Source organism: Halyomorpha halys, unplaced genomic scaffold, assembly GCF_000696795.3.
Source record: "Halyomorpha halys isolate HHAL.00 unplaced genomic scaffold, Hhal_1.1 Scaffold1029.1, whole genome shotgun sequence".
Taxonomy (NCBI): Eukaryota; Metazoa; Arthropoda; class Insecta; order Hemiptera; family Pentatomidae; genus Halyomorpha; species Halyomorpha halys.
Window position 1 is genome coordinate 222649 of NW_027106971.1, and position 24618 is coordinate 247266.

General features: G+C 28.4%; 1 protein-coding gene across 18 annotated transcripts in view; it reads right to left on the minus strand.

The window, feature by feature from the left end:
* Positions 1 to 2587: 2587 nt before the first annotated feature.
* The window catches only part of syd (JNK-interacting protein syd), a 94244-nt gene continuing 72213 nt past the window's right edge, over positions 2588 to 24618 (minus strand). For 12 of the 18 annotated variants that reach the window (XM_067045274.1, XM_067045273.1, XM_067045276.1 and 9 more), the window contains 3 exons: positions 22285 to 22416; positions 12180 to 12365; positions 2588 to 9534 (listed from right to left, as the gene is read on the minus strand). In XM_067045274.1, coding sequence (XP_066901375.1) covers positions 9437 to 9534; positions 12180 to 12365; positions 22285 to 22416 — 416 coding nt within the window. In that variant the 3' untranslated portion in view covers positions 2588 to 9436. Of the gene's footprint in view, positions 9547 to 12179; positions 12366 to 19536; positions 19602 to 22284; positions 22417 to 24618 lie in introns of those variants that run through there. The other 6 variants (XM_014432116.3, XM_014432115.3, XM_067045277.1 and 3 more) reach the window with 5 other exon arrangements.

A 24618-nucleotide genomic window follows, 5' to 3' on the forward strand; every position in this document is an offset into this window, starting at 1 on the left:
AACTTACTTTTAATAACACATATGATAAAACTAAAATAAAATAACAGAAGATTAAGGGAATAAATAAAGTGTAAGCACAGAGCAAGAACCAATGATTCAAGGAGGCAGGTAAATGTAGAAATGTAAACAAATAAATAAATTAGTTAGGAAAATAATAACCTAAGTCATTGTTGATAGACAATAAAATAAACCTAAACTTAGAAGGAAAAACATCTCAGAAGGGAGTTTGATGGGAATAATGGTCCCAGGTGACATTTAAATTTCTGTACATCACACTTAAGAAACATACCTATTATCATCTTGCCCAACTGAGGTAGAAGGAAGCATTTTCCAAGCAGTAGAGAAATCATTTTCATGGAAAGGAACATTAAAACAGTTAATAAATAATCAATTACTAACAAAGTATTATTGTAAATATAAAAAGTATGGTTGAAAACAACAAGAAAGAAATGTGCTAACATGGCCAACCTAGAAATCGATAGGCCATATTAGGGTAACCCCCTATTTTCACTGAAGTACACCCATTACCTTTAACAAAAAAAAAAAAAAAATAATAATAAATAAAAACCGAAATACAAACAAAATCTTAGTGATATCCTGAAAATAGAGATCCTTGGCTATCGAAATCATCAACAGGTTCCCAGAAAGCTCAAATATATTATTGACAAGAAACCTTTATATTTAAGTTAATTTATCATTCACAACTTACCTCAAAATAGCAACAACGGTGCTCTTTGATTTCAAAGCTACACTAGTAAATCCCAGAATCTTTTCTTCCATAACCTCCTGTTATGATATCTTATTGTATAGAAACAGATGTTGCAGATGCCATTTTTGGGCTACTTACCTTCGAATTACCATTTAACCACTTTTCTCTTACCACAGACTCTCCCTAATCAGTAACAACTAAAACTTAGCGGTACCGAGTAAAATTGTAAATTAACAGAAATGTTTGCAATTCAAGTAAGCCAAAAGAAGGAAAACCAAAGTAAAAATTAATTTTCTGACTTTTTACTCCCGGAAATTCATTCGAACTGGAAATATCAATTCAGTCATTCACGAGTGGAATAGAAAATCTTAAGAAAAGTGGGATAATGTTCACACTAGTTTTCTATTTAGTGTAAATCTTTAATGTTTGGAAATCGTTTGAAACAGAAAAATCCATTTAGCTGTTTTTAATGAAAAAGTTAAAGAAAATTGTTTACATTCTCCTAATAAGGGTAATTGTAAATGATTGTTACTTTTAACTTCCTAATTATGGTTTAGCACAAACTTTCTCAAATTAGAAAATTGGTGTGCTCTGTTTTTTGTCTTTTCTCATAGACAAGACGATTTGATTAAACTTAAAATTTTATGTTATACTTATAAATGATTAACTATATTTTTCAAAATATGTGCAACCACGAATTTTTTTTTTACCAAAAAGGAACAAAAAATGGATGGCAACTATTTATTTGCTAATGTTTCATTCCACTTTGTAGAGCGTCATCAGGGTTAAAAAGAGATACGAAAACAACCAGAAATATTTTGACAATGTAAGATAATAATTTAAAAAGATGTACAATGTAAGATGAACAATAATAAGTAATAACAAGAAAAGATGTGCAATAATAAGTATGAATAAAAACATATATAGTTTATATTTGAAGAAGATAGTTGACGTAGATTGTAGGAAGATAGTCTGGGTGGCGGTCAATTAAGGTATCAAAATAGTAAAAAAAAACTATTAACTATTTTGATACCTTTATTGACCGCCACCCAGACTGACTATCTTCCTACTGTTATTTTTTATATATAAACTAATAAGTAATAACTGTACATCTTAATTTTATTCATTTTCATATAATTTTCTTTTCAATTATGTTTACATAATTTTTAACCCCACCTTAGTTTACATTTTTGTATCTTATTATCCTGCATTGTCAAAATATTTTTAGGTTTTTTTTTTTGTATCTTTATTAGCCCTGATGAAGCTCTCCAAAGTGTCGTGAAACATCAGCAAATAAATAATTGCTAACTATTTTTTTATCCTTTTTGACCGCACCACTAACATCTCCTTCATATTTTTAAAATTTAATACTGTACATTTTGAGGTTTTTTTAAATAAAGAATTGCACATTTTACTCTTTTTGGGCTTAATTCCAAGATTTTAAGCTTTTTTGCACAACATTTAATGTTTGAATCAAATTTCCTAAATTATACAGATATAGGTATGTATGCCAATATGAGTGTGAACCTTAACCTTGTTTAGATTGAGGTTACTTCCAATCCTTTAAGCCTAAAGCAAGAAACTGAAAAATGAGTTTGAGGCTAAATCACACAATGAGAGCACAGAAGGATTTGTCCAATATTACAGTGAGATTCATGAGTGAGTAGGTAGAGAAATGTGTAATAAGATAGACTTCTTTACGTAGTATCCATGCAGTCAAGGATTGCGTTCAACTTCAAGTGTAAGTGAATTTCAATATCTCAGAAACTCACATTTAAACTGCTTAGTACTTCATAAAGTAGTAAAAGGCTTACAATTAATAAAAAAAAAAAAATTATTCAAAAAAGGGAAAAACTAATTTAAAAAACAAACACAAAATATGTTTTACTAAAAATTTATTTTATGAACAAGTTATTTTCTTTGGTTAAATAATATGGTGTGAAATGCATGTCTTAAAATCTTAACAATGGCTTTCAGATTATTAGTTTCTGGTATAATCAACCAGTATAGTTTTCATAGGAAGCAATTATATAAATGGTCACTACACAATTAACAGTTAGAAAACAATTAATCTTAGATGTAGCAATAATGCTTCTAAGGAATTAAAAATTACAATAAAAACATAAATAGTGCCAGAAAGTTTCTTCACAACCGTATTATAATAGTAAAAACAACAAATCAAACTTATCACAGTTACTTCAAAGTAATGGTTAGATGAATACATAGTTTTACAAGTTAAAACTTATAACTGAGAACAAAACAATCTAAGTAAACAAACATATTTATGAAAATTACTAATAATAATAAACGAACAAGGAAATAAAGTGCAGCTATATTATAAACAAATAGATTCAGTTAAATAACATATGTATTACATACAATTTCAAAACCTTGGAAATTATTTGGGTGCTAAATGAGAAAAACTTCTCATGTTTTTTGTAGTTAAGTATTAACTTTTTCATTTTCAACAGTTACTGTAATAATAATAAAACACTTAGTGAACCTGAAGATTCAATGTGGATACTAATAATTGCTGTCTACATACACCTGTGTAATGACTCCCACCCAAAATCCGTAAGATCAACCTTAAAGCAATCCTCCACCTATATTTCGGTCTACACCTTGGATATTTATTACTCAGAACAACCCGTATTAACTTCTTAAAATCTTGTTCTTAACTAGACTCTACAAATTTACATGCCCATTTTATTTGCCACAATGCTATCACGTGCACTGTATTTACTGGTTGATGTTCACACAATTTGACAAATGTCGCCTTCGACATTCTAGTATAAATTAATAAATTACTGAAATTAATTCTGGAATTCATTCTATAAATCTGTTTCTATTAGATCATGCATTCAAACATAAACAAAAATAATTTTAACAAAGTTAAGCACAACAAATTGGAAACCGATACTAAGAATTTTACCCAAATACCTGAACTCTTGGAAGAAGTAGTAAAATGAAGAGGATAAGCTGATAGGACAAGTGAATCCAAATAGATAAATTTATAGGGCTCCAAAGGTTTGTTAGGCCTGGAGTAGGGGCATCCGAGACTCCATACTTGTAAATCATAGTTGGGCAGTTAATCTAACCATACATTTAGTTGATGTTGAAATTAGTTTTTTTTTTATTTAATAATTTATAAAAACTTATTAAAATTAAATAATTAACTTAAATAATAAATTGTTGTGAAATTATTTCTCGTTTTTTTTTTATTGATACATAGACCATTTTTTATGGTACCCCTCACTAATTATTTCATGTATAGGCAAGTTAAAGCAAAAATCAACACCTGTATACCACTAAAGAATAAATAAAAAAGTAACGTGCAGCAGGGGTCCATCACTAAAATTGTATTTCCTCCTCATTTTTAATTATAAAACAAATATAATGTAATTCCAATGCTTCATTAATACTTGAAAACAAAGGAAAAAATAAAAGACAAACATGAGATAACTTAGTGTTATATTAATGTTGTAATTAATCTTTTATATTGTTATTTTTTTAATAAACAATTATCATATCAAAAATTATTTATTTATTTGTATCAAACTTTAAATTTTAATTTATTTTTCAATAAATAAACCATATTTACTTCCATTAAGAACAACAATCATGATTTTAATGATTGTATGACAGAAAAGGTAACTAGCGTTTTTAGCTTATAACTGTGCTTTAATTTCCCAGTAAATATCATTTATTTCTGAACCTAAAACTACTAAATATTCATTACAAGAACCCGTCATATAAAATTCAACCTAAATAATTAAACTATACATTTTTTTCTCAGGAACTTTAAAAATCTCAAAGTTAATAAAAACTATTTTCTCAAATTAACTCTAAAAATTCCAATAGATCCTTCGCAAACAATCCATGAGTCTGCTTAATTTTATAATGAAGCTTAATAGGAAATCAATTATAAAGATAAATGTATTTATATTTATTATAGTGGTCCATTTAAAAAAACAAAAACAAATTGTAAATGAGTTTTGTAACTTTAAAAAAATCCAACATAAATATTTTATCTACTTTATAATAAAATTAGTTAATAAATAAAGCCTTATGGAGCTGATTAAAAACATATCAATTCGACCACAGATATTTCAAACATAATTAAATATTTAAATTAATGTATATTAATAATGCTGATGTTCCATAATTGTTTCTATCTGGTATACTAGAATGCCCCTAAAAACCATTTTCTCTTATCCCAGTATTTATTAACACAAAAAGAAAAAAAAAATCCATAAATAAGTATGGTTACAATAAGTGACATCAATCAAATTTCTAATATCATACTAATTTATAACTAATAGCAATACACAGAATCAACTTTCTGACACATTTCACACAGTGCTTGAATCAGGTAAAAATGTTTTTAAAAAATAATTAATTTTTATGATTTATGTAAATATGTTATATTGAATAAAATAGAATAAAATCTATTGATATTATAAAAATTATTGAATTGACCTCTCATTAAGTAGAAAAGATAAAAAAACATATCAATAAAATAATCTACCATTAGTTTGTCTTCCAAAAAATTAAAAAAGGTTTACTACTGATAATGGAAGGTAGCGCTAGTTACTAGTCAGTGCCACCTTGATCTCATGGGCCCGAGCATCTTAAATCCTGTGACTGATGAATTAAAACCAATCAAGAATGAACTGAGAAGTTTGATTACTTCAAGAATGATTGAGGAGTTATTCACTGGATTTCAATAAAAATTGAAAAAGTATAATCTGGATAAGTGAGAAATCTCTACTACCGATAATGATATAAATCAAATTTACACATATTTTTAATAATCACTACCTTATTGCCTTTTGAAATACCGATCTGTAGCAAAATTTCTATAACTGTTTATATTAAAATGTAACCCGATCAAATGGGCCTTGTGGTTCAGTGTAACCTGATTAAGTGGGCCCTGGATATGTAAGAAACATCTACTACTGATAATTACAATAAGGTCCCAATAATTTTTCATTGAAATACATCTCTTACTGAGAATCTTTAAACCTTTGTAATTAATATTTGATTATTTTTTTTTTTTTTTTATGTTTATTTCCAAAATTGAGACTTAGTGTAAGAAAGACAATTTACAAACATTTAAATTTCTTCATTAATTTAAATATTTACCATTAAGAAACCTCTTAAAGCTAGTAGCACTCAAATACAAACCAATATAACTGATTTTTCTTAGCTATAAGTTGTGTAATATTTGTTAAAAAATATACTTTTTAATTAATATTTTCACTTCTATAAATGAAAAATAGTACATTTCAATCTCTCTTAGCATGACCCTCGGTATATATATGAAACACCATTTGTGAAAATTTCATTTCAAACCAGCCTATTTAGAAAACTGCGTAAATGAAAATCCTATATATTAAAGTGTAAGAAAATTCTAGCTTTTCGAGAGATCTCAGCTATACAAGTTACACTGTGGTTAAACTACTGAAATAAACTTTGAATAAGCAATTCATAAGTTTTCCAATAAAAATTTTAGAAAAGTACTTATTCTAAATGTTTAATTTATTTTTACTTTTCAAAAATTAAATAAAATTATGATTTTAATTAGTATGAAAATAAGTAGAGAAAATAAATTCTCTAAACCAGGAGGTGTCCAATATCGTAAAATTTCAGGGTAGCTTAAAGACAGGCTTTAATTAAAACAAAAAAAAAATCCTCTAAGATTCGTATCAGAGTTTAGTAAAACTCCAGTAACTTATTCACCATTTACTGGTCAGCCATTTTGTTAACCAGGTTACCTGAAACAGATAACTGCCGAACTCCATAATTCTATCACTAATATTAGAAATGTGGGTCCAATCAAATTTAAAATTTATTCCTCATCCGACCACAGTAAAAAAATTATTTGGTTGAGAACGGAATATTTTTTTTTCATTATTGTCAGAGCAACTAATTCTCTAAAGTTTTCGTTGTCTATCTTGATTAAATCCATTTTATTGAATTTGAAAAGAAACAGAATAATGCAGTACGCCTTCACTAGATAATAGATCCAACTGAAACTATAGAAAATTCTTTGTATGGTTACCTACTTAAACGTAGATTTTCTCTAAATATCAGTTTAACCAGCTAACATTGGCAGGTAAAGTTTATTGCCAGAATTGAAGGTAAATTTTCCTGGTAAAATGGATAATTATTGATGTTACTCGAGATTTAAGAAATTGTTGTTTAAACTGTGGTGGCACAACCGGTCCTAACATAAACATAATATTTACAGGACAAACCAATCAGAAACATAAATTAAATTTAAAGAAAATATAATTTGAAGGATGAGAGGAGCAAAAAATAATATTGAAATTAATAAATAACAATAAAAAATAATTTTATAATAAGATTAATGTATAGTTTAACTTAATTAATAAATTAGTAATTTCAAGAGTTTAGATATCCTAGTAGTAATCATTTAAGCAGTTCAAAGCCTCATGATACTAAGAAGCTTAGCCTCACTGTTTTGGAGGATTCACTAATGGAAGCATAAAAATATTCTCACACAAATGTTCAAATGATAAACTAAAAATTTACTTTTAAATTTATTTGTAATCCAATCTTAAAATCGATTCAAGCACTGAGCAGCAAAAACAGATCATTTAATAATAAAAATGCGAACAATTAAAACGTTTCTATATCCTAATAAAAGCCAATGTCATATTATTTATTTATTTTTATTTTATAATTGTGGCATTAGCTTCTAATTATTTTCTAAATAAAATAAATATTATTAATAATAAATATTAATCGTTGCTAAAGATATTTACAAAAAAAAAATTAACTATTCCTTAGAAGCCTAAGCCTTAAGAAGGATTAAATAAATAAAAACAAACGTAACAATAATTGTACAGACAGAAACGAGAAAGGTAATCACAATCATAACATGATAAAATATACGTTAATTTTGATATAAGATACTTTTCTTGGCGCGCTACTGTCCATATTTACAACAAGATATATTACATCTCTCTTATTTATTTTCAGTTCTGGCCCTCAGTTAAAAGAAAAAAAAAAAAAAAGAAATTATTATAATTTCATTGGTACCAATTTTTAACATTCGTGTATTTTACAATCTTAATTCTAAAACCATAACATCATAGAAATATCACAAGCCTATACAACGATAATAAATAGCATTTCTTCTCTTGACTATTCTAAGGTGTGTACTATTATATATATTTATATAATTTTTTTTCAATTTTTCAACAACTTTTTTTTTTTTTAAATCACTGATGTAATAAAAAAAATTGAAACTAGAACGCACACATTTATTGTGCTTATAAATCACTAGATTGCACAATTGTTTTATCGCACTATAAAAATATTCATCACTGGTATTGTTAATAATTAAATTTTATTTAAGTATTCTAGTTGAATTTGTATTACAGCTCAAGAGAGCAAAAGGCCTTTTAATTTTTAAAGCAAACAAATTAAATTTTTTTTTTAGCTCTTCGCTGAGCACCAATTATTTTAAATTTCCACAATAACAAATAGCATCAATATCTATGCTGGTTAATCTATTACTAAAATATGTAGTAAGTCGATTATTTAACAAAAATGGATTCTCAAATATGGTACATATAATATATAAAATTAAAAATTTTAAATTATTGGTACAACAAATACTCCATTAAAAATTAAAAAAAAAAAAATAACAAAAGCGGAGTTAAAAGTTTTAGTTTAAATTCAGAAAAAAACCAATACTCCATTTGAAAAACCAAAACGAAAAAAAAAAGTTCAAAGAACCATATAGCTTAAATTAAAATAAAACCAAATACTCCATTTGAAAAAAAAAAAAAAAAAAAATACAGGTTGAAAATACTATTTAGGTTAAATTTAGATAAAAAATTAACAATTATTTTAGAGATAAATTTTCTGAAGTTAGCCACAATTCATGTATTTTTAACAGCAGATAAACTGATGACATAAATAAAAATAGCACAAATGAGAGATATTTTTAATGTTGATTTGATAAATTTGATTCATAAACATTTTTTAAAGTCAAAATGAGCTTTATTTAATAACAATACTGTTTCTTTTATTATATTTCTATTATTAATTTTAATAAAACCAGTCCCCAAAAAAGAACAGTAATACAGAAAAAAATAGTGAATTTTAATTTCAATAATTATTATTAAACATATGGGTTAGCACAGTTTATGAACAAAATGCCTAGAAAAAAAACAAAAAACATATAAAATCAAACAAACCTGTTTAACAGATGCAGTATTGATAAATTAAAAAATAATCTAAAAAGTTAATTTAATCTAATGAGAAAATATATTTTCCACTAAACATCCTTTAATGCAACACCTCTATACATTTAAAATAAATGGATTATAATAAACCAAATACTGATTGCAGTTGTAGGTAATGTTAAATTAAATCATCAAATCTAATATATTACCAATATTTGAGATCCAAAATACTTTTTTAAATATCATTTTTTTTTTTACTAATTAAAATTTCATTATAAATCATTCGGAAAATATTCAAAATCAAACAGGGTTAAACTTATATTAATTTGTTGAGCATTTTGGTATTGTTATTTTCTTTAAATATTTAACGGTTTATTACTTACTTTTTTTTAAATAACTTAAATGCAATTAAATTAAAACAATATACAAATAGATATCAGTAGTGTTTCTGTAGCAAGAAACACAAAAGGTAGAAAAAAATTATGATGAAAAACATTTGCGGAGACTAGGTGGTCGGAGGAGTCACCTGCCAGACTATCAGGTAACTAGGGTCCGACTTCAGAACACTTTTGCTATCTGAGTTGCTTTCTTCATCGTCGTCCCCTGAAACAGAGCCTTAGAATATAATATTTGAGTATGTCAATCTGACGCGAAGCTCAATGAAAAGTATTTAAAAGCTTAAAAAAAATTATTTACAATATTTACACTGACATTAGTTAAAATAAAAATAATATCAAAAAGCTCTTTAAAATTATTTTTAATACTTGAACGTATAACTTTTAAACAGAATCATCTTATTAAAAAAAAATAATTTAAAACAAAAAATGTACAGAGAATAAAAAGAAAAAATAAAGCAAAATTTGACTTATAACATTAATAATAAATTTTCAAATTTTATTATTGATTTATAAAAGTATTGACCAAACTTTATTGTTGTAGATATATATTTTAAGCTAACTATAAATTTTAAAAAAATGTATAAGTCACCCAATAACACTAGAGCAAATTAGATGGTGAAGACGGGACAAGGTCTGTTCCAACAACCATTTCTGACTGTCTAACAATACAGTCCTGAACAGTAAGAGCGGTTGTTGGAATATATCAGTTATTTAAATATACTATTGTATATATAAATGACTGAACATATAATTTCAAATATGAAGAAGACGGTCAGGGTTGCAGTCAAAAAGAATATAAATAGTTAACACTATTTATTTCCGACGTTTCGCTCCACTTTGTAGAGCTTCATCAGGGCTGTTCAAGTTGATAGCTTTACAGATTTTTCAGAGAAAAATGAGGTGAAATGCCAGCAAATAAATAGATGTTGACTATTTTTTCTCTTTTGACCACCTACTTCATAATATAAAAAATAATATTTTATGATAATAGAAATCTCATACTAATGTATGTACCTATCCACTCGCACATTCAGCTCCAAATACCATTAACTATATACATAGGTATTTCAATTTAATAAAATAATTTAATATTTGCTGAGATAAAAAGAGGTGTTGGAACATTTATAATGACACCAAGAATAAATAAAAAAGGTAGAAAAACTTATATAAAAAATTAAAATCACTTTCTTAAAAATTATGCCTTCATAATTTTCAAAAAATTTATTAATATTTTTTGAATAAAAGTTTTGGTACTGGAATATCACTAAGTCAAACAATTCCTCCCCTCCCCCCAATTAAATAATGCACAAATAATTGTTTTGGATGAAATTGTTTTACCTCACAGTTCATTGGTTCCCCAAGTGGTGGTTCTCCGAGAGCCTTGGAGTGGATGATAAGAGGTTCCAGTAACACATATTTTTGTGAGGATTTATAGTTAATACTATTTTCTTAGTCATCTTTTTTCGTTTTTGGGTGTTAATAGGTGCACAATAAAATTGACTCAGAATGTATTTTTAAACAACCTAATTTTCAAATATTTTCTGAGGAAGACTCCTTAAGCCTCAAGCCAGGACTGGGGAGTCCGCTGAATCTGTTACGGTTGTATTAGCTAAATCAAACACTGGCGATATCTATGTAGATAACGAGGTGATGCCGAGTAGTGGAACCATAAGAGTGGGGAGAGATAGTGGGACTATGACCAGCAAGGAACCAAGGTAAGCAGGTGTGGATTGTTACTTTTGTCAGCGTGTTCTCGATCACGAGAGTTGGCAGGGGTCATCTTTATACTTCTGAGGAAGGTGAGACACCAGCCGAAAAGGAGATATCGGACAGTCCCGTATTCTGGCAGTACATCCAAGGTCTATGTGGGGTTTGAACTAATATTTTTCTAAATCTTTTTATGTTCCTTTTTTTTTTGTCATAGAAGAATATAATTTAGTTAATCAAGTTGAGCAAGAACAGCAAAGTTAAGGTGAAGTCAACTTATAAGTTTTGTTGATTTTACTGTTGTTGTTTTTTTTTTTAATTGATAAGATATTCTTTTCCATTCTGTATATATGTATTTTCATTATTTAACTTTTGTTCATATAATTCAGCTATTATTTCCTATGAATATAATGTTAATTTACTTGTGTTTTTTTTGTTGTGCACTTGATATAAATATAATTCCACAGGTGGGTAGGTATCAACCCTATGTTTGCTGTGTGTCTACACATAAAAGTATTCGCTAGTGGTCATAGTCCAGTTATTGTTTATATTGAGGTATACTGTGGGCATATTGGGGTGTTCGATATTATTCCGGGGTTTTCATTATTTCCAAGAAAAAATAATCTGGCACCTTTATTTTTTTTTTCCCTCCCTTTTTCGATTATATCTGCTACATTAACTCACACCCTTCTCCGCTTAGCGTGGGCAAATATAATCATTAGAAATTAATTTCAAAAATTTGTGGTTATAAATTCTCTAGGTTGGAAACCACTGCTCCAGATAAACTAGTACCAAAACTGCTAATTAAAAAAAAATTAAAAGTTTGAAACCAGACCTGGTTGGTTATAATTATATAAATAATTACAAATATACATAAATATATATTAATTAATTGAAGAAAAAATAAATAAATAAAAATATATATAAATGAGCCACTTTTTCTGTGGTCCACAATCCTAAAATTATTGAGTATCAGATGTTTATACCATGCTGATAGTTAATAAATGATCTTAAGACCAAAATAAATTTCAATAACTTTCTACATGCCTTTATTCCTTTAATTATGAAATACGCCATGATCCTTCAATTTTTTTTTTAATTATGTGGAAAATGTAAAAAAAAAATTAAAATTACTAGTCTTACCACATTTCTCAGAGTGTCCGGATTTCTCCATTATTTGTTGAGATGTAAAAACAGCATTAAAATTATAATTATCCGTTCCAAGATGAGGTAGTAGAGTTTCGGTTGGTCTAATATCATCATCACTTGTATGTTCGCTTAGTGTGCTTATTACCTGCAATTCTTCGAACAGGTTGATGTCCTTCATACCTTGAATTTTCAATATTACTTAATCAACTCCCATTCTCTTAATAATTTTCATGTTATCGATATAAGTTTTCTATTCAGATTTTTTTTCTTTCAATTTATTAAATTCAATATACTTGAAAAATAATTCCAGTTTTCATAAATGCGTTCAGAAGAATTTCAACTTTTCCAATCGAATACATAATTTCTATGAAGTTCAGTTGATTTCTTCGTCTTGATTAATTTTCTCAAATCTCAAAAATTTTTGGATATTATTCAATCTTGGATATGTGAAATTTAGGATTCTATGAGATAAAAGCAGTAAAACATTTCTCCAATATGACGAACAATACTTTATCTTTAAATACGAGGTATGTACAGAAAGTAAGAGAACTCAATATAAAAAAAAAATAGCAGGATATTATAGATTTATAAGTTACTTATTTTTCACTTTATAGCCTTCCCATTCCTTGCAGGTTGCAAGTTATGGCACAAGCTTTATTTAAGATGCCCTCTTCATAGAACTTTACAGCCATCTTCTTAGTCCAAATTTTTTCTATCCATGTGAGTCTTCAGAGAGGTTCAACATGTCCCAATCAAACAAATTAAAAAATACCTTGGTGGCATTGACGGGTGTTGTCGTACAACACACTCCCTTCGTCAACATACTCCTCCATTTGGTTTTCCTTTCATGAGAAGGAACCTCATGACAGCACATACTTTACGATTGGTAGAATTTCTTATTGAATTCACAGAAATAGACACTACAAGACAATTTTTATTGTTAAAATGAGTCTCTGGTGTTCATCGTGTTCAGGAAACACTCTATTATCCCTCAGGGTCGGCAACTTTTGAAAACCAAATTCATAAAGCACAACAGAACTCTTACTTTCTGGACATGCCTCGTAAATGCTTACATAATAAACAGTTTAACAGGATTTTTTTTTAACCAATGATATGGGAGTTAGGGAGGAGTTTAATAATAATATGCCAAATTTCTAGTTTATTCCAATCACAATTAAAATACATTTTTGTTAAGTGTTGCAGAAAAACAAAACCTATAAAAAATTTCATTTATTTCTAAAACTTTAAAGGATGCTTTCCAAAAAGAGATGAAACTAGAATTTCGCAGACATAACTAACTAAAAATCTACCTTTTTTTAAATGTTTCATTTCAAAAAAGATTTTGAGAAATCTAAAATTTTCTCAATATGATGAATAACTGATGAATAGTAATTTTATTTTCACATATCTGTAGCTCAAATGAATAAGCGATCAACTAAAAAATTGAAACTTATGAGTTGCAAAGCTTGAGCATCTCTCAAAAATAATCTGTTTGAGGTATCTGCTTGTAAATACATAACAATATCTATTTTCCACCAATTTTATGCTCAAACACAATGTTAACATAAACCTTGTGTCAACTATCTACATCTCATTATGTTAACATAAACCTTTTTATTTAATGTGTGGTCGCTACTAACTCAAAGGAGGTACAGATATAATCGATTGAATACTGAGTAAATAAAGAGTAACAATTTAAAAAATTATAAATGCCTAAAGGTTAAAATCTAAAAATAAAAACATAATGTTTTTAATACATAAATTTATTCTCTTCTTGGATGTTTCGAGTATACTCTGTCACACTCTTCAGCATAATATTATATTATATATTATAACACTGTTTTAAAAACAGTACATCTACAATTTTATACAATTCGTTTGTTTCATTTCTGATTATAAATAGAGAAAACAATTAATAAATAAAAGAGTATTTTAAAATTATATTGCTTTTGAAGAGACTGGCACCTGGGAAAGCTTTACAAACTCCGTAAAATCCTACCTCCTACATACTTTCTCATTTTCCATTTCTTTCTTACTGATAGATTATTCAAAGTAAACTACAATGGTTCCTATTCATCCCTCTTCTTGCAGTTCGCTGGAGTTCCTCAACTTCGGTCCTATCCTCTACACCATCTATAAAGCTGACATCCCAACCAATCCTAACACTACCGATTCATGATGAATGCCGATGAGACCTGTACAGAGACTGAGACAGTTAATAATAACCCTTTAATTGCATCTCAAACTCTCCAATACACTCGAAGAATGGTGTCGAAATTGGAGGATTAAAATAAATCCCATCAAATCGCTTTTACCCTTCATCATAAACCTACCGACTGTTCTACCCTATCCTTTAATAATGTTGCTCATATCTCTGCCTAACAGCTCTGCTACCTTGGGCTACATCTGGACAAATGACTAACTTGGAATCCTCATACGAGACTGAAAAGACAGGAAACTTCATGTTGATTCCAACTATTACATCACTTATTAGACAAATGGTCTAAAATTCCTATGCATGACGAAAGACTGATCTACATGACAATAATAAAGCCAATTTGGACACACAGAGTAGAACTTTGGGGCTCCTCTAAACCTTTAAATTTCTCTTGTATCCAATCCTTTTTTTTATTTTGGCCAAGACTCCCATAGGAGTCCTAAACTGCCTAACCATGGTTGGGGGTCAAAGTTTTTCATTTTGTGGGACCGCCACGCAATGAAAAAGGGCAACGCCCCAGGCCGGATTCGAACCGGCACCGCCAATGGACATCAAATTGGTAAGACTGCATCTTAACCACTGAGCCACGGGCGGCCCTATCCAATCCTTACAGTCCAAAATCCTTAATGCTCCTTACTTTGTTAAAAACCAAGTCATCCATCAGGACCTTAATGTTCCATATGTAGCCAATTTCACCAAAACCAGATACCAATCCTTCCATGATAAACTTCCCAACCACCCAAACCCACTTCTATCTAACCTGGCTTCTCCTTCAATACCTGATAATCCCCCTATGCATCAGAGAAAAATATGGCCCCAAGATCTTCTCTAGTAACATTATTGGAGTTCTACCAATGGATGGATTCTCCACCTGTTTATATCATGTTATTTTATATCTAATAGCAAATTTACTAGCTGAATATATTTGTATACAGTTATAAATACCAATAAATAAATTATTAAAAAAATATGTATATTTAAATTCAATGTCCATATTAGATATCAACATTGATATTCCAGACTCTTATTAATATCGATATCAAACTTTAGCAACGATATTCTAAGAATATATAATCCAAATATCAATATTTTATTAAAATAAAATTGGAAATTTTAGGGAAAGTTTTAAAGTAAATATTAAACTTTTAATTTGGTATTTCTAATTGATATCATTATTTACATGCCTGTATCATACCATTATGATCTTATAAGAAATTTACTTGATGTGTTTTTATGAAAATACAATTGTAAATGTCAATAACTAAGTAAATAAAAATTATATCTTTTACAGGAAGAGTTCCATATATAATAATTAGAACTTATGAATGAAAAAATACTTTCCTTGTTTTAATTATTTATTTTAAACCATTAATAAATAATAATAATGAAGGCTTAACGAACCTAAAGGTTCTATGCCGATACCACTAAACGCTCTCTGCATTCATCCTTCCAGTGATGCCCCTCTAAACCCAATTCTACTAAATCAGTTTTAACGCAATCCTCCCATCTACATTTTGGTCTACCCCTCGGACGTTTACCCGTTGGTTCAGTATTTATTAACATTTTAGGGATCTGCTCGTTACTAAGTCCTACAACCTTACACCCCCATTATATACGCCACAATGCTATAACTTGAGTTATATTTACTGGGTGTAGGTCCCTTAATCCAGTGTTGTGTAGTCTTCTAAATTCTCCTGTTAATTCATCCTTTTTCGGTATGAATATTTTGTAAAATACTTTATTTTCAAAAATCTCAAGCCGCTCTTCATCCCTTAGTTTTAATCATTAATAAACATAAAAAAAATTATGAAGGTGTGTAAATTGGAGAATTGAGCAACATAAAAATAATTGTAAAAATGTCAAAAATATCAATGCAACAGCACTGGCACAACACAGCATAAAGTATAAAAATGAATTTTATTTTAAAAATCCAGAAATTATAGACATAGTAAATCACAATAGAAATATAAAAATATCAGAAGCAATAAATATCACAAAAAACATAGGTAACGCTATCAATTTTAAGACAGATACCTAAAATTTATGTAAACCAGTACATAGATATGGTAAATCAATAAGTAATGTAATGGTGTATAATAGTATTAGATAGTAGAATAAATTTAATACACTATTGGCACAATTAAATAGGTTACACCAACTTATTTGTGTTTCAATTTGACCGCACCCCCAACCATCTTCTCCTCGTATGTCATCTAAGGTCAACTATCTCTCATAATTAAAAATTAGCTATAGTTATAACTAATAACTAAAATTGTCATGGATACGATATTTATTTATCAATGGTTCATTCATGAATAAGGGTCGTATCCATGGCAACTTTAGCCATTACTTTTAACTATAGTTAATTTTTGCCCAACACTGTTAGGTAAACAGCGAATACCCCTTAGTTTATCTAAAATTCACAGTAAGATTTTTTAATAATATTAATATTTAAAAAATTAAAATTTATTATTATGCTGATAATTTTAACATATTAACTAAGTAAAATATAATTTTAATGTGATCTTTTATTTATGTATTGTTTTCTAAATTTATAATCAGAAATAAAACAAACAAATTGTAGATGTACTGTTTTTAAAACAAACAGTGAATTATATTGTGCTGAAGAGAGTGACACAATCCCAGAAACATCCAAGAGAATAAATATATGAATAAAAACATTGTACTTTTAATTTATGTTTTTTGACTTTTATGTAATTATAATTAATTTTTTATTAAAACTAGGTCAAATAATGAAATAAATTAATAAAGAATAACATTAATTTTATATCAGAATGTAGAAATTTAGGGTCAGTTCTGATAGAGGTAAGAGAACAATGATAGTATGTGTAGACAATAGAAAAAGATTAATTTGTGATATAGAAATAGTGTTGAAATAGAATAAGTAATGGAATAACACCAAGTCCACATACTAAAGCGGTTAACATAAAGAAGAAATAATATTGTTATCGTTGTTAGTCAGTGAAGATGCACAATTAATGGTTAATTATAAGAAGCGCAAGCGTGACGATATCATGTTAGTGAACCACCACCTCTGACAAGTGTAGGTTGACATGGTCAGTCGAAGGCTAGTCTCCATACGGTAATATTGGCAAAATCACTATTAACACTCTTATTGTTAGTTAATACTGATTCACAAATGCATGTTTAAACAATACTAGAAATGTGACATAAAGTAATTGAACTTCATTAACAGAATATTGAGAATATCATCACTTTTTATCTACCGTACATTTATGCAACCCCATCCATATTCTTATTTATTAATTTATCTTAAATGAGGTATAGTAAATAATATAACATAATAAGTGTGTTTCCTCTTCATTTATGATCAGTATAATTACTTTATACAGTAATATTGCTGTATATACTATGGGAATAACATTACTGTAATATCAATTACTCTAGGTGTAATATTTATTCTATCAATATTCTTTTAATTTACTTCCAAAGTAGGATTAGTGGACTTAAGTTGTTTACAACGTTTATCTTAACCGATTATAATGAGCTGTAATTAATCCTTTCTTTTTTGATAATGTTTACTATTATTCCAGTAGATCTATGGGTACCTCATGGACTTAATGAGTGGCAGCAGCTGAAGTATTATGAGACATGCGTTTCACTCCTTACTAGGCAAAAAACAAGCCTTTTCTCAAAAGGACAATGAACGTGTAATGAAAATTGGATTGTATATAAAAAAAGGCATCAGTCATATTAGTGGTTAAACATCAACAAAAGACCGAGGCATATGGCGAAGCCAAATTTGCATCCAAAAAAAAATTATTGGTTTCTGTGTGGTGGACAATGGTAGGAATAATTCATTTTTACTTTTTATCCAGAGATGAAATCATATCACAGCGACATCATACTGCAGTGATATTGACATAATGAATCAAAAGCTTGTAAAAAAAAACAACCTGTACTGGTTAATCGGGAGGGACCAATACTCTTAAACGACAACACTTGACTTCATGTTCCACAACAGACAATGAAGAAACTAAATGAACAGTGTTCACCCACATGCCCACAGTAATCGTTAGACTTATTTCTGACATATTTTCATCTGTTCTGAAATTTGGACAACTTCCATAAAGATAAAATTTTTGAAAGTGATTCTCAGGTCAAGAATGCATTTTCTGACTTCATTTCTTCAGAAAACCCTAAATTTTTCAGTTCTGGGATTGAAAAGTTAATAACACATTGGGGAAAATTTATAGAAAATGAGGGTAAATATTTTGAATAAATATATTTTTGATTTCATGTGAAATAACACAATAACTTTCTTTTTTATACATCCCTTTATATGATTTTTCCAAATAAGAGTATGTTCTTACAGTCCTGCGGTACTAAACAATGTTTTTATTTTGTTTTACTTAGAACTGGAATGTGAGGAGAAATGTTGGCATATAATTAATTATTTTTGTGCAATTTTAAGAAACCCTTTTTGATCGCCACCCGGACCATCTTCCTTCATTAATTACATATGATCAGAGTTGGGCAACTATGAAACTAATAGCTAAAATAACCATGGATACGATATTTACTTATCAATGGTTCAGTCATGAATAAGGGTCGTATCCATGGGAATTTTAGCAATTATGCTCAGCTAATTTTTGCTCATCTCTGCAGATGATCAACTTATAACCTTCCTATGATATAAATAAGTTTATGATTTTAATTTATGTACTCTATTTGGTTAGGTTACATACAAGTATCCTGGTTCCGATTAAATTCTTTCCACTCTTGAATTATATCCTTTTATGTATAGCCACTATATTATTTGTCATCATTCTTTTCTGATAATACTTATACCTATTTTTTATAGATCTAAAGAAGACCTAGGAAGTACAAGTTGCACACACTTTCACTTATTTACCCAAAAATTTCAACATAAAATTCAGAAACATCACACAAGGACAATGCGAAAATCAAAATTACAAATAAATGTACGTATACACATGCACACATTATTATTAACAGCTTATATAATCCTGAAAATATGTATATATTTTTTAATAAATGCCATATCCATTTCAACTAGCACAAGACTGAACCATGTCAAAACTACATTGATGAAAGAAATAGCGGACAATGTAAAGGCTCAGCACATACCGGTGGGCAAAGTTGCCAAACGATCAAGTGCGAAGAGTCATCCAGCGAATCTTCATGGTCCTCAACTGTAAAACACACCACTTAGCACACTCTAGCATACCCCATCCGATAATAACACCACAACTAACAAATAAATACTTACTTTTTATATAATATAAATTAGTCTTTACTTGTTAATAAATAAATCTTTCAGCTACTTCAATACAGGGGAGACAGAAAATTACTTCATAAGGTTCAGAAACAGTTTTTGTTACATTCCCTTATATTAAACTAATATTTATCTTTTTTTAAAATAAAATAAAATTTTTTTTGGTCTTCCTAACTAAAAGGAAGAATTTCGAACAAAGAATAAAAATAAAAATTTTCAAAAAAACATTCGCTGAAAACAAAATAGTAATAATAAAAAGTAACAGTAGCGGACGGTAAAAAGTGAACATGTAATTCACTGATTTTAAAATCAAAATGGACCCATAACCATTTAAGTTAGATAAGATATTAAAAAAGTTACTTCTCATAAAACCAAATTATATCACATGTTAATTAGCAAATTGCTCCAATCTCTACAGACACAAATATTCAGAATAATATTTCAAAAAATAAATAACTGATGTAGGAATTCTCAAGGCCTTTATCTTTGATCACACTAAAAACAAACGTTATCTATCTTTGGGCTGATAGATTAATAAAATCTTTCTGTTCTATAGCAGTTGTAAAAGACTAATGGTCTTTATATATCATGGATCACTCTGTTCCCTTTTCAGAAAGATAATAAATTATACAACATCAATGTTTCCACAGCCTCCTAGGTTTCTTGCTCTTTTGCCATCCCCTTCTTCCAGTCCCGGACTAAGTACAACGTTTAATTCACTCTGCTACTAGTGGTAGATTTTCTCTCGCCCTTCAGCAGCTAATTTTATTTTTCTCATAGTTTCAGCGTTAATTAAATTCTGCATTTTACCCCTGAAGATTTCTGCAATAGTCTACAACAGCTTCAATTAATCCTTTCTTTTATTTAATTATCCTCAGCTCCACAGCCCCAATTTCCTTCTTTATAGATCATATTTTTCCAGTGAATATCAAACTGTATGTATTTATCATTATTCATATAACTATTGCTTGTTTTCATATTTCATTTCATCTTCCAATTTTATATTGTTAATCTTTAACTCACATTTTACAACAAAAATCAAATTAAATGTTTCCTGGTCCTTCATCTTAAATTATAGGTTTTAAGCATACCCAGTTTTAATTTACTTATTGACTTTATGCCATATCCTTCATGCGATAGAACCTACTTAAAGGTGATCCTACTAAGGGGAGTTTAAAAATGTTACTTAATTATCCTTGGTGATATCATATCCAAATGGAAAAGCAATTAATTTCTCTTTGCACGAGGTACATCTAGAAACAAATAAACAGTATATCTGTCTTACGTTTTCCCAATATCTTCTTGTCCCAAAAACATAAGCAATCTCAATTTTATAATAACTTTGGATTAGACTGAATAACGCTGTAGTAATTTTGTATCATCTCCTTCGTTTCGAGTCTGGCAACATAACCACAGCCCAATTCCATCTCAGTTGATATGCTTCTTTTGGTAGACTTTTATCTTTAATACTAGATTTTATTTTTCTTTCCTACCCATATCCTTCCTGTGTTAGGAAGTAGTGTTTTGTAAGACAAATTAACACTGAGCCCTCAATCTCCAGGTGTTGTGGCAATCCAAGGACGTGTTACGACCACTGGAGTGTTATCACCAAACAGGCTTATCTTTGAAGCTTCACCAGGATCTTTTATCATTTGTTTTGTACTTTGTGTGAAAGTTTCTCCATTTTATCTGAACTGGTAAAAGTAATAATCTTTTAATAAGATCTGATTTAGAACCAGAGCTTTATACCAGCTCTCTCTTATACAGTGATTAGTAATTAAATAGGCCAAATATAACACCAGATTATCTAGCAAAATATCAAGTTCAGATTCACCTTAAACAAGTTATTTGTTATTTAAATACTTCTAAGTTAATCCTCTTCTACCAAAAAAAATGTCTAGTAAATGATATTTGAATCTAATTTTGATTAAAATTTTCATATTAAAACTAAGTTATAACAAACACCAAAACACAAAAATTTAAAAACATCTAGCCTAAAGTAGATAAAAGTAAAGAGGGTCTTTATGTTAAATGTTAAAAGTTATTAAAATTGATCATTTAACACTTTTTAAGCGGTACGAAAACGGTAGCCACATCGACTTTTTTTAGACAAGTTACAAATGCTGCAATCTATATCAAGTCTAATTTTAATTTTTAACTTTATATTCTTCATTTTGATTCAATTAAGAAAAAAAAGCATGAACAATTTTTAGTACCAAGAGTGAATATAAAAAAATAAACGAGTTATTGATAAAATATAAAAAAAACAAAAAACAATGAGACAATAAAATTTTAATAACCTAAATGGTCAATTTTTTTTTAAAGGAATAATTACTTAAAATCTTTAAAAAATAACTTTTTTTTCCTAACAAGATTGAATGAAATTTATATAAATTTCATGCAGAGAATCTAGACCATTAAAAAAAAAAAATCTAACCAAACCATTATGAAGGCTGAAAAATTTTAAAGTAAATAAATTGAAATAAATATGCCAAAACAGTGGTGTCCCCCACACAAATTGAGAAAAGCTGAACCTTGCACAGTGACGTTACCAAAACATAACACAGAAAAAACAAAAACGCAACTTGAGAAAAACTCACCAACTCTGAAGTCTATATATCCTTCACCACCAGATAGCACCAGCATCGAAGTTGGCTTTTCTGGCTCATTATTGTTGTTTATCACAGGAATATTTGAGTTGACGGTAGTAGCTGCCGACATGCCACCGCATCCTATATAAACACCAATATATGTCATTAACAGCTACATCTTTTATAACATTTAAAGATTCCAGGAGCGAAATAATCAGAGTATATACGTATATATATATATTTTTTAATCTGAGTTACTTTACTAGTGCCACAGTAGAGCTTAATGAAAGCTGTAAGTCCAAGAGCCCTAGAGGAGAATTATATATTTATTTTATTTTATACCAGATCGGCCTGGTGGGCCTTACATGGTTGATATAACCATTATATTATATATATATTTTTTAACAGTTGATTATGGGGGGTATAGTCTGCAGAGGTGAAAAAAGGCATTTATTTCACCAATAATGAAATGATTCAAACATAATATTAATTAAGATTTTATAATTTTAAACTGTTCTTCAGAAAAAATAAGAATTATTATGCTTTTTTTGAACATCATCCATATTTAAATGCCTTTAAAAAAAAGCTTTAAATGAAGCGTTCCATTCTATGACCAGCCAAGGCCATTTTCAAATTTTTAATTAACTGTTTTAAAAAACTTCTTCCATAAACTATTAACAAAAATGGAAAAAATCCTTTTATCTTGTAATAATTTAGTACCGAAATCATTAACTATACAAAAAAAAAATTAGAAAATGGACTATGGTGATTTTCAAATGCAATGCCACTAATATAGAATTAATATCACTACAGAATTCAGAATTGAAATTGAATTGAATTTCAGAAGTGAAATGGGTTTAGTTCATAAATAACGTCGAACTTGGGTAGGTAGAAAAAACTTTTAGAATCATCATTTTGGACTTCTAAAGCTGATAAACTGGAATATTTTTAACTCTACCAATTAAGTTGAATGCATATCTATATATATAAAAGAGAGCTGTTGAATCTGTGTCCCTGATAGACTTTGTTATTACTTGACAGATTTACGTGGGGCTTTTTGCTATATGTTCCATTTCACCGTGGGAAGATTTAAAGATGATGAAATCATGAGATTTTTGAGTAGAAAAAAAGGAAACCATATTCGTTTTCAGGGTTGTCCCAAAGTACTAAATACCATTTTTGGAAGAAATTAATTTTTCACATCAATTCTATCCATGTATTTTTTTTCCCCCTCGGTCGACTATTTTTCACATAATCGTTAATAACTCCACTCCCTTTTATCCGATTGTCATGTTAATAAAACCGTTGGAAAGCTGAATGTCTGCTCTTATAGCCGAAATCGACAAAAGTTAAATTTGATACTTTTTTGAGGGAAAAAATTTCTCACATTTTATTTAATATCTCCGGTTGTAATTTGTCTAATTAAACAATTAGACCCAACCCAACTAATTAAACAAATTACAAGCTCGATCGAGTTGTATTGAAGTTATTTCCATTTTTTAGATTTTTAAAAAGAAAACGTAGGTTGATGCAGAATGATAAGTTGGGACTATTATATAAATTCGTTTGTCTTCGATAGACTTTGTTATTACTGGACCGATTTACATGGGGTATTTTTCTAAATATGTCCACAGTTAATTTTAGAATTACTAGACTGATTTAGTGGAAGTTTTTTTTTTAAATACTAATTTTCATTACTAAAAAATCGTTAACCACATTTCCATATGTTATTTGGTCTGTTTACGTGCATTTTTCAAAATGTTCCATTTCGCCATACGAAGGTTGAAAGATAATGAAATCCCCGAATTCCCCCCAAAAAAATATATATTGAAGAAAATTGAGAGTTTGATATAATAAAATGAATTAGTGGACTTTTTTTACTCCCAAAAAATATTTTACTACTCTATGGTATGCCATTCAGTCTCAGTTTTTTGGATATAGTACTAATATTGAAGCACAATGAGTGATTTTGTTTCAAAATTATATATGTTACTAAATCTTAATATTACTTATTATTATTATTATCTTTAATTAAACCACTGCAAAGCATGGTGTAAATTGGTTCAGTAATGTTGAATCTATTAATATTTTAAAAAACAAAATTATGACTGCAACTTTATAGCATGTATTGGTTCAATTTATGTTACCAAAACATACTAATGTATTTTAAAATGTTTAATATTAACTAAAAAACATAATAAACTTTATGAAAATATAGATTTTTTTCATTAAATATAATTTCTCAAATTTACAGTGTATACCAACCGATATGCCATTTATTTCAACCTTTCTTTCATGAGATGCTAAAAACGAATGTCATCGAATAAATTGGATCATTTTATG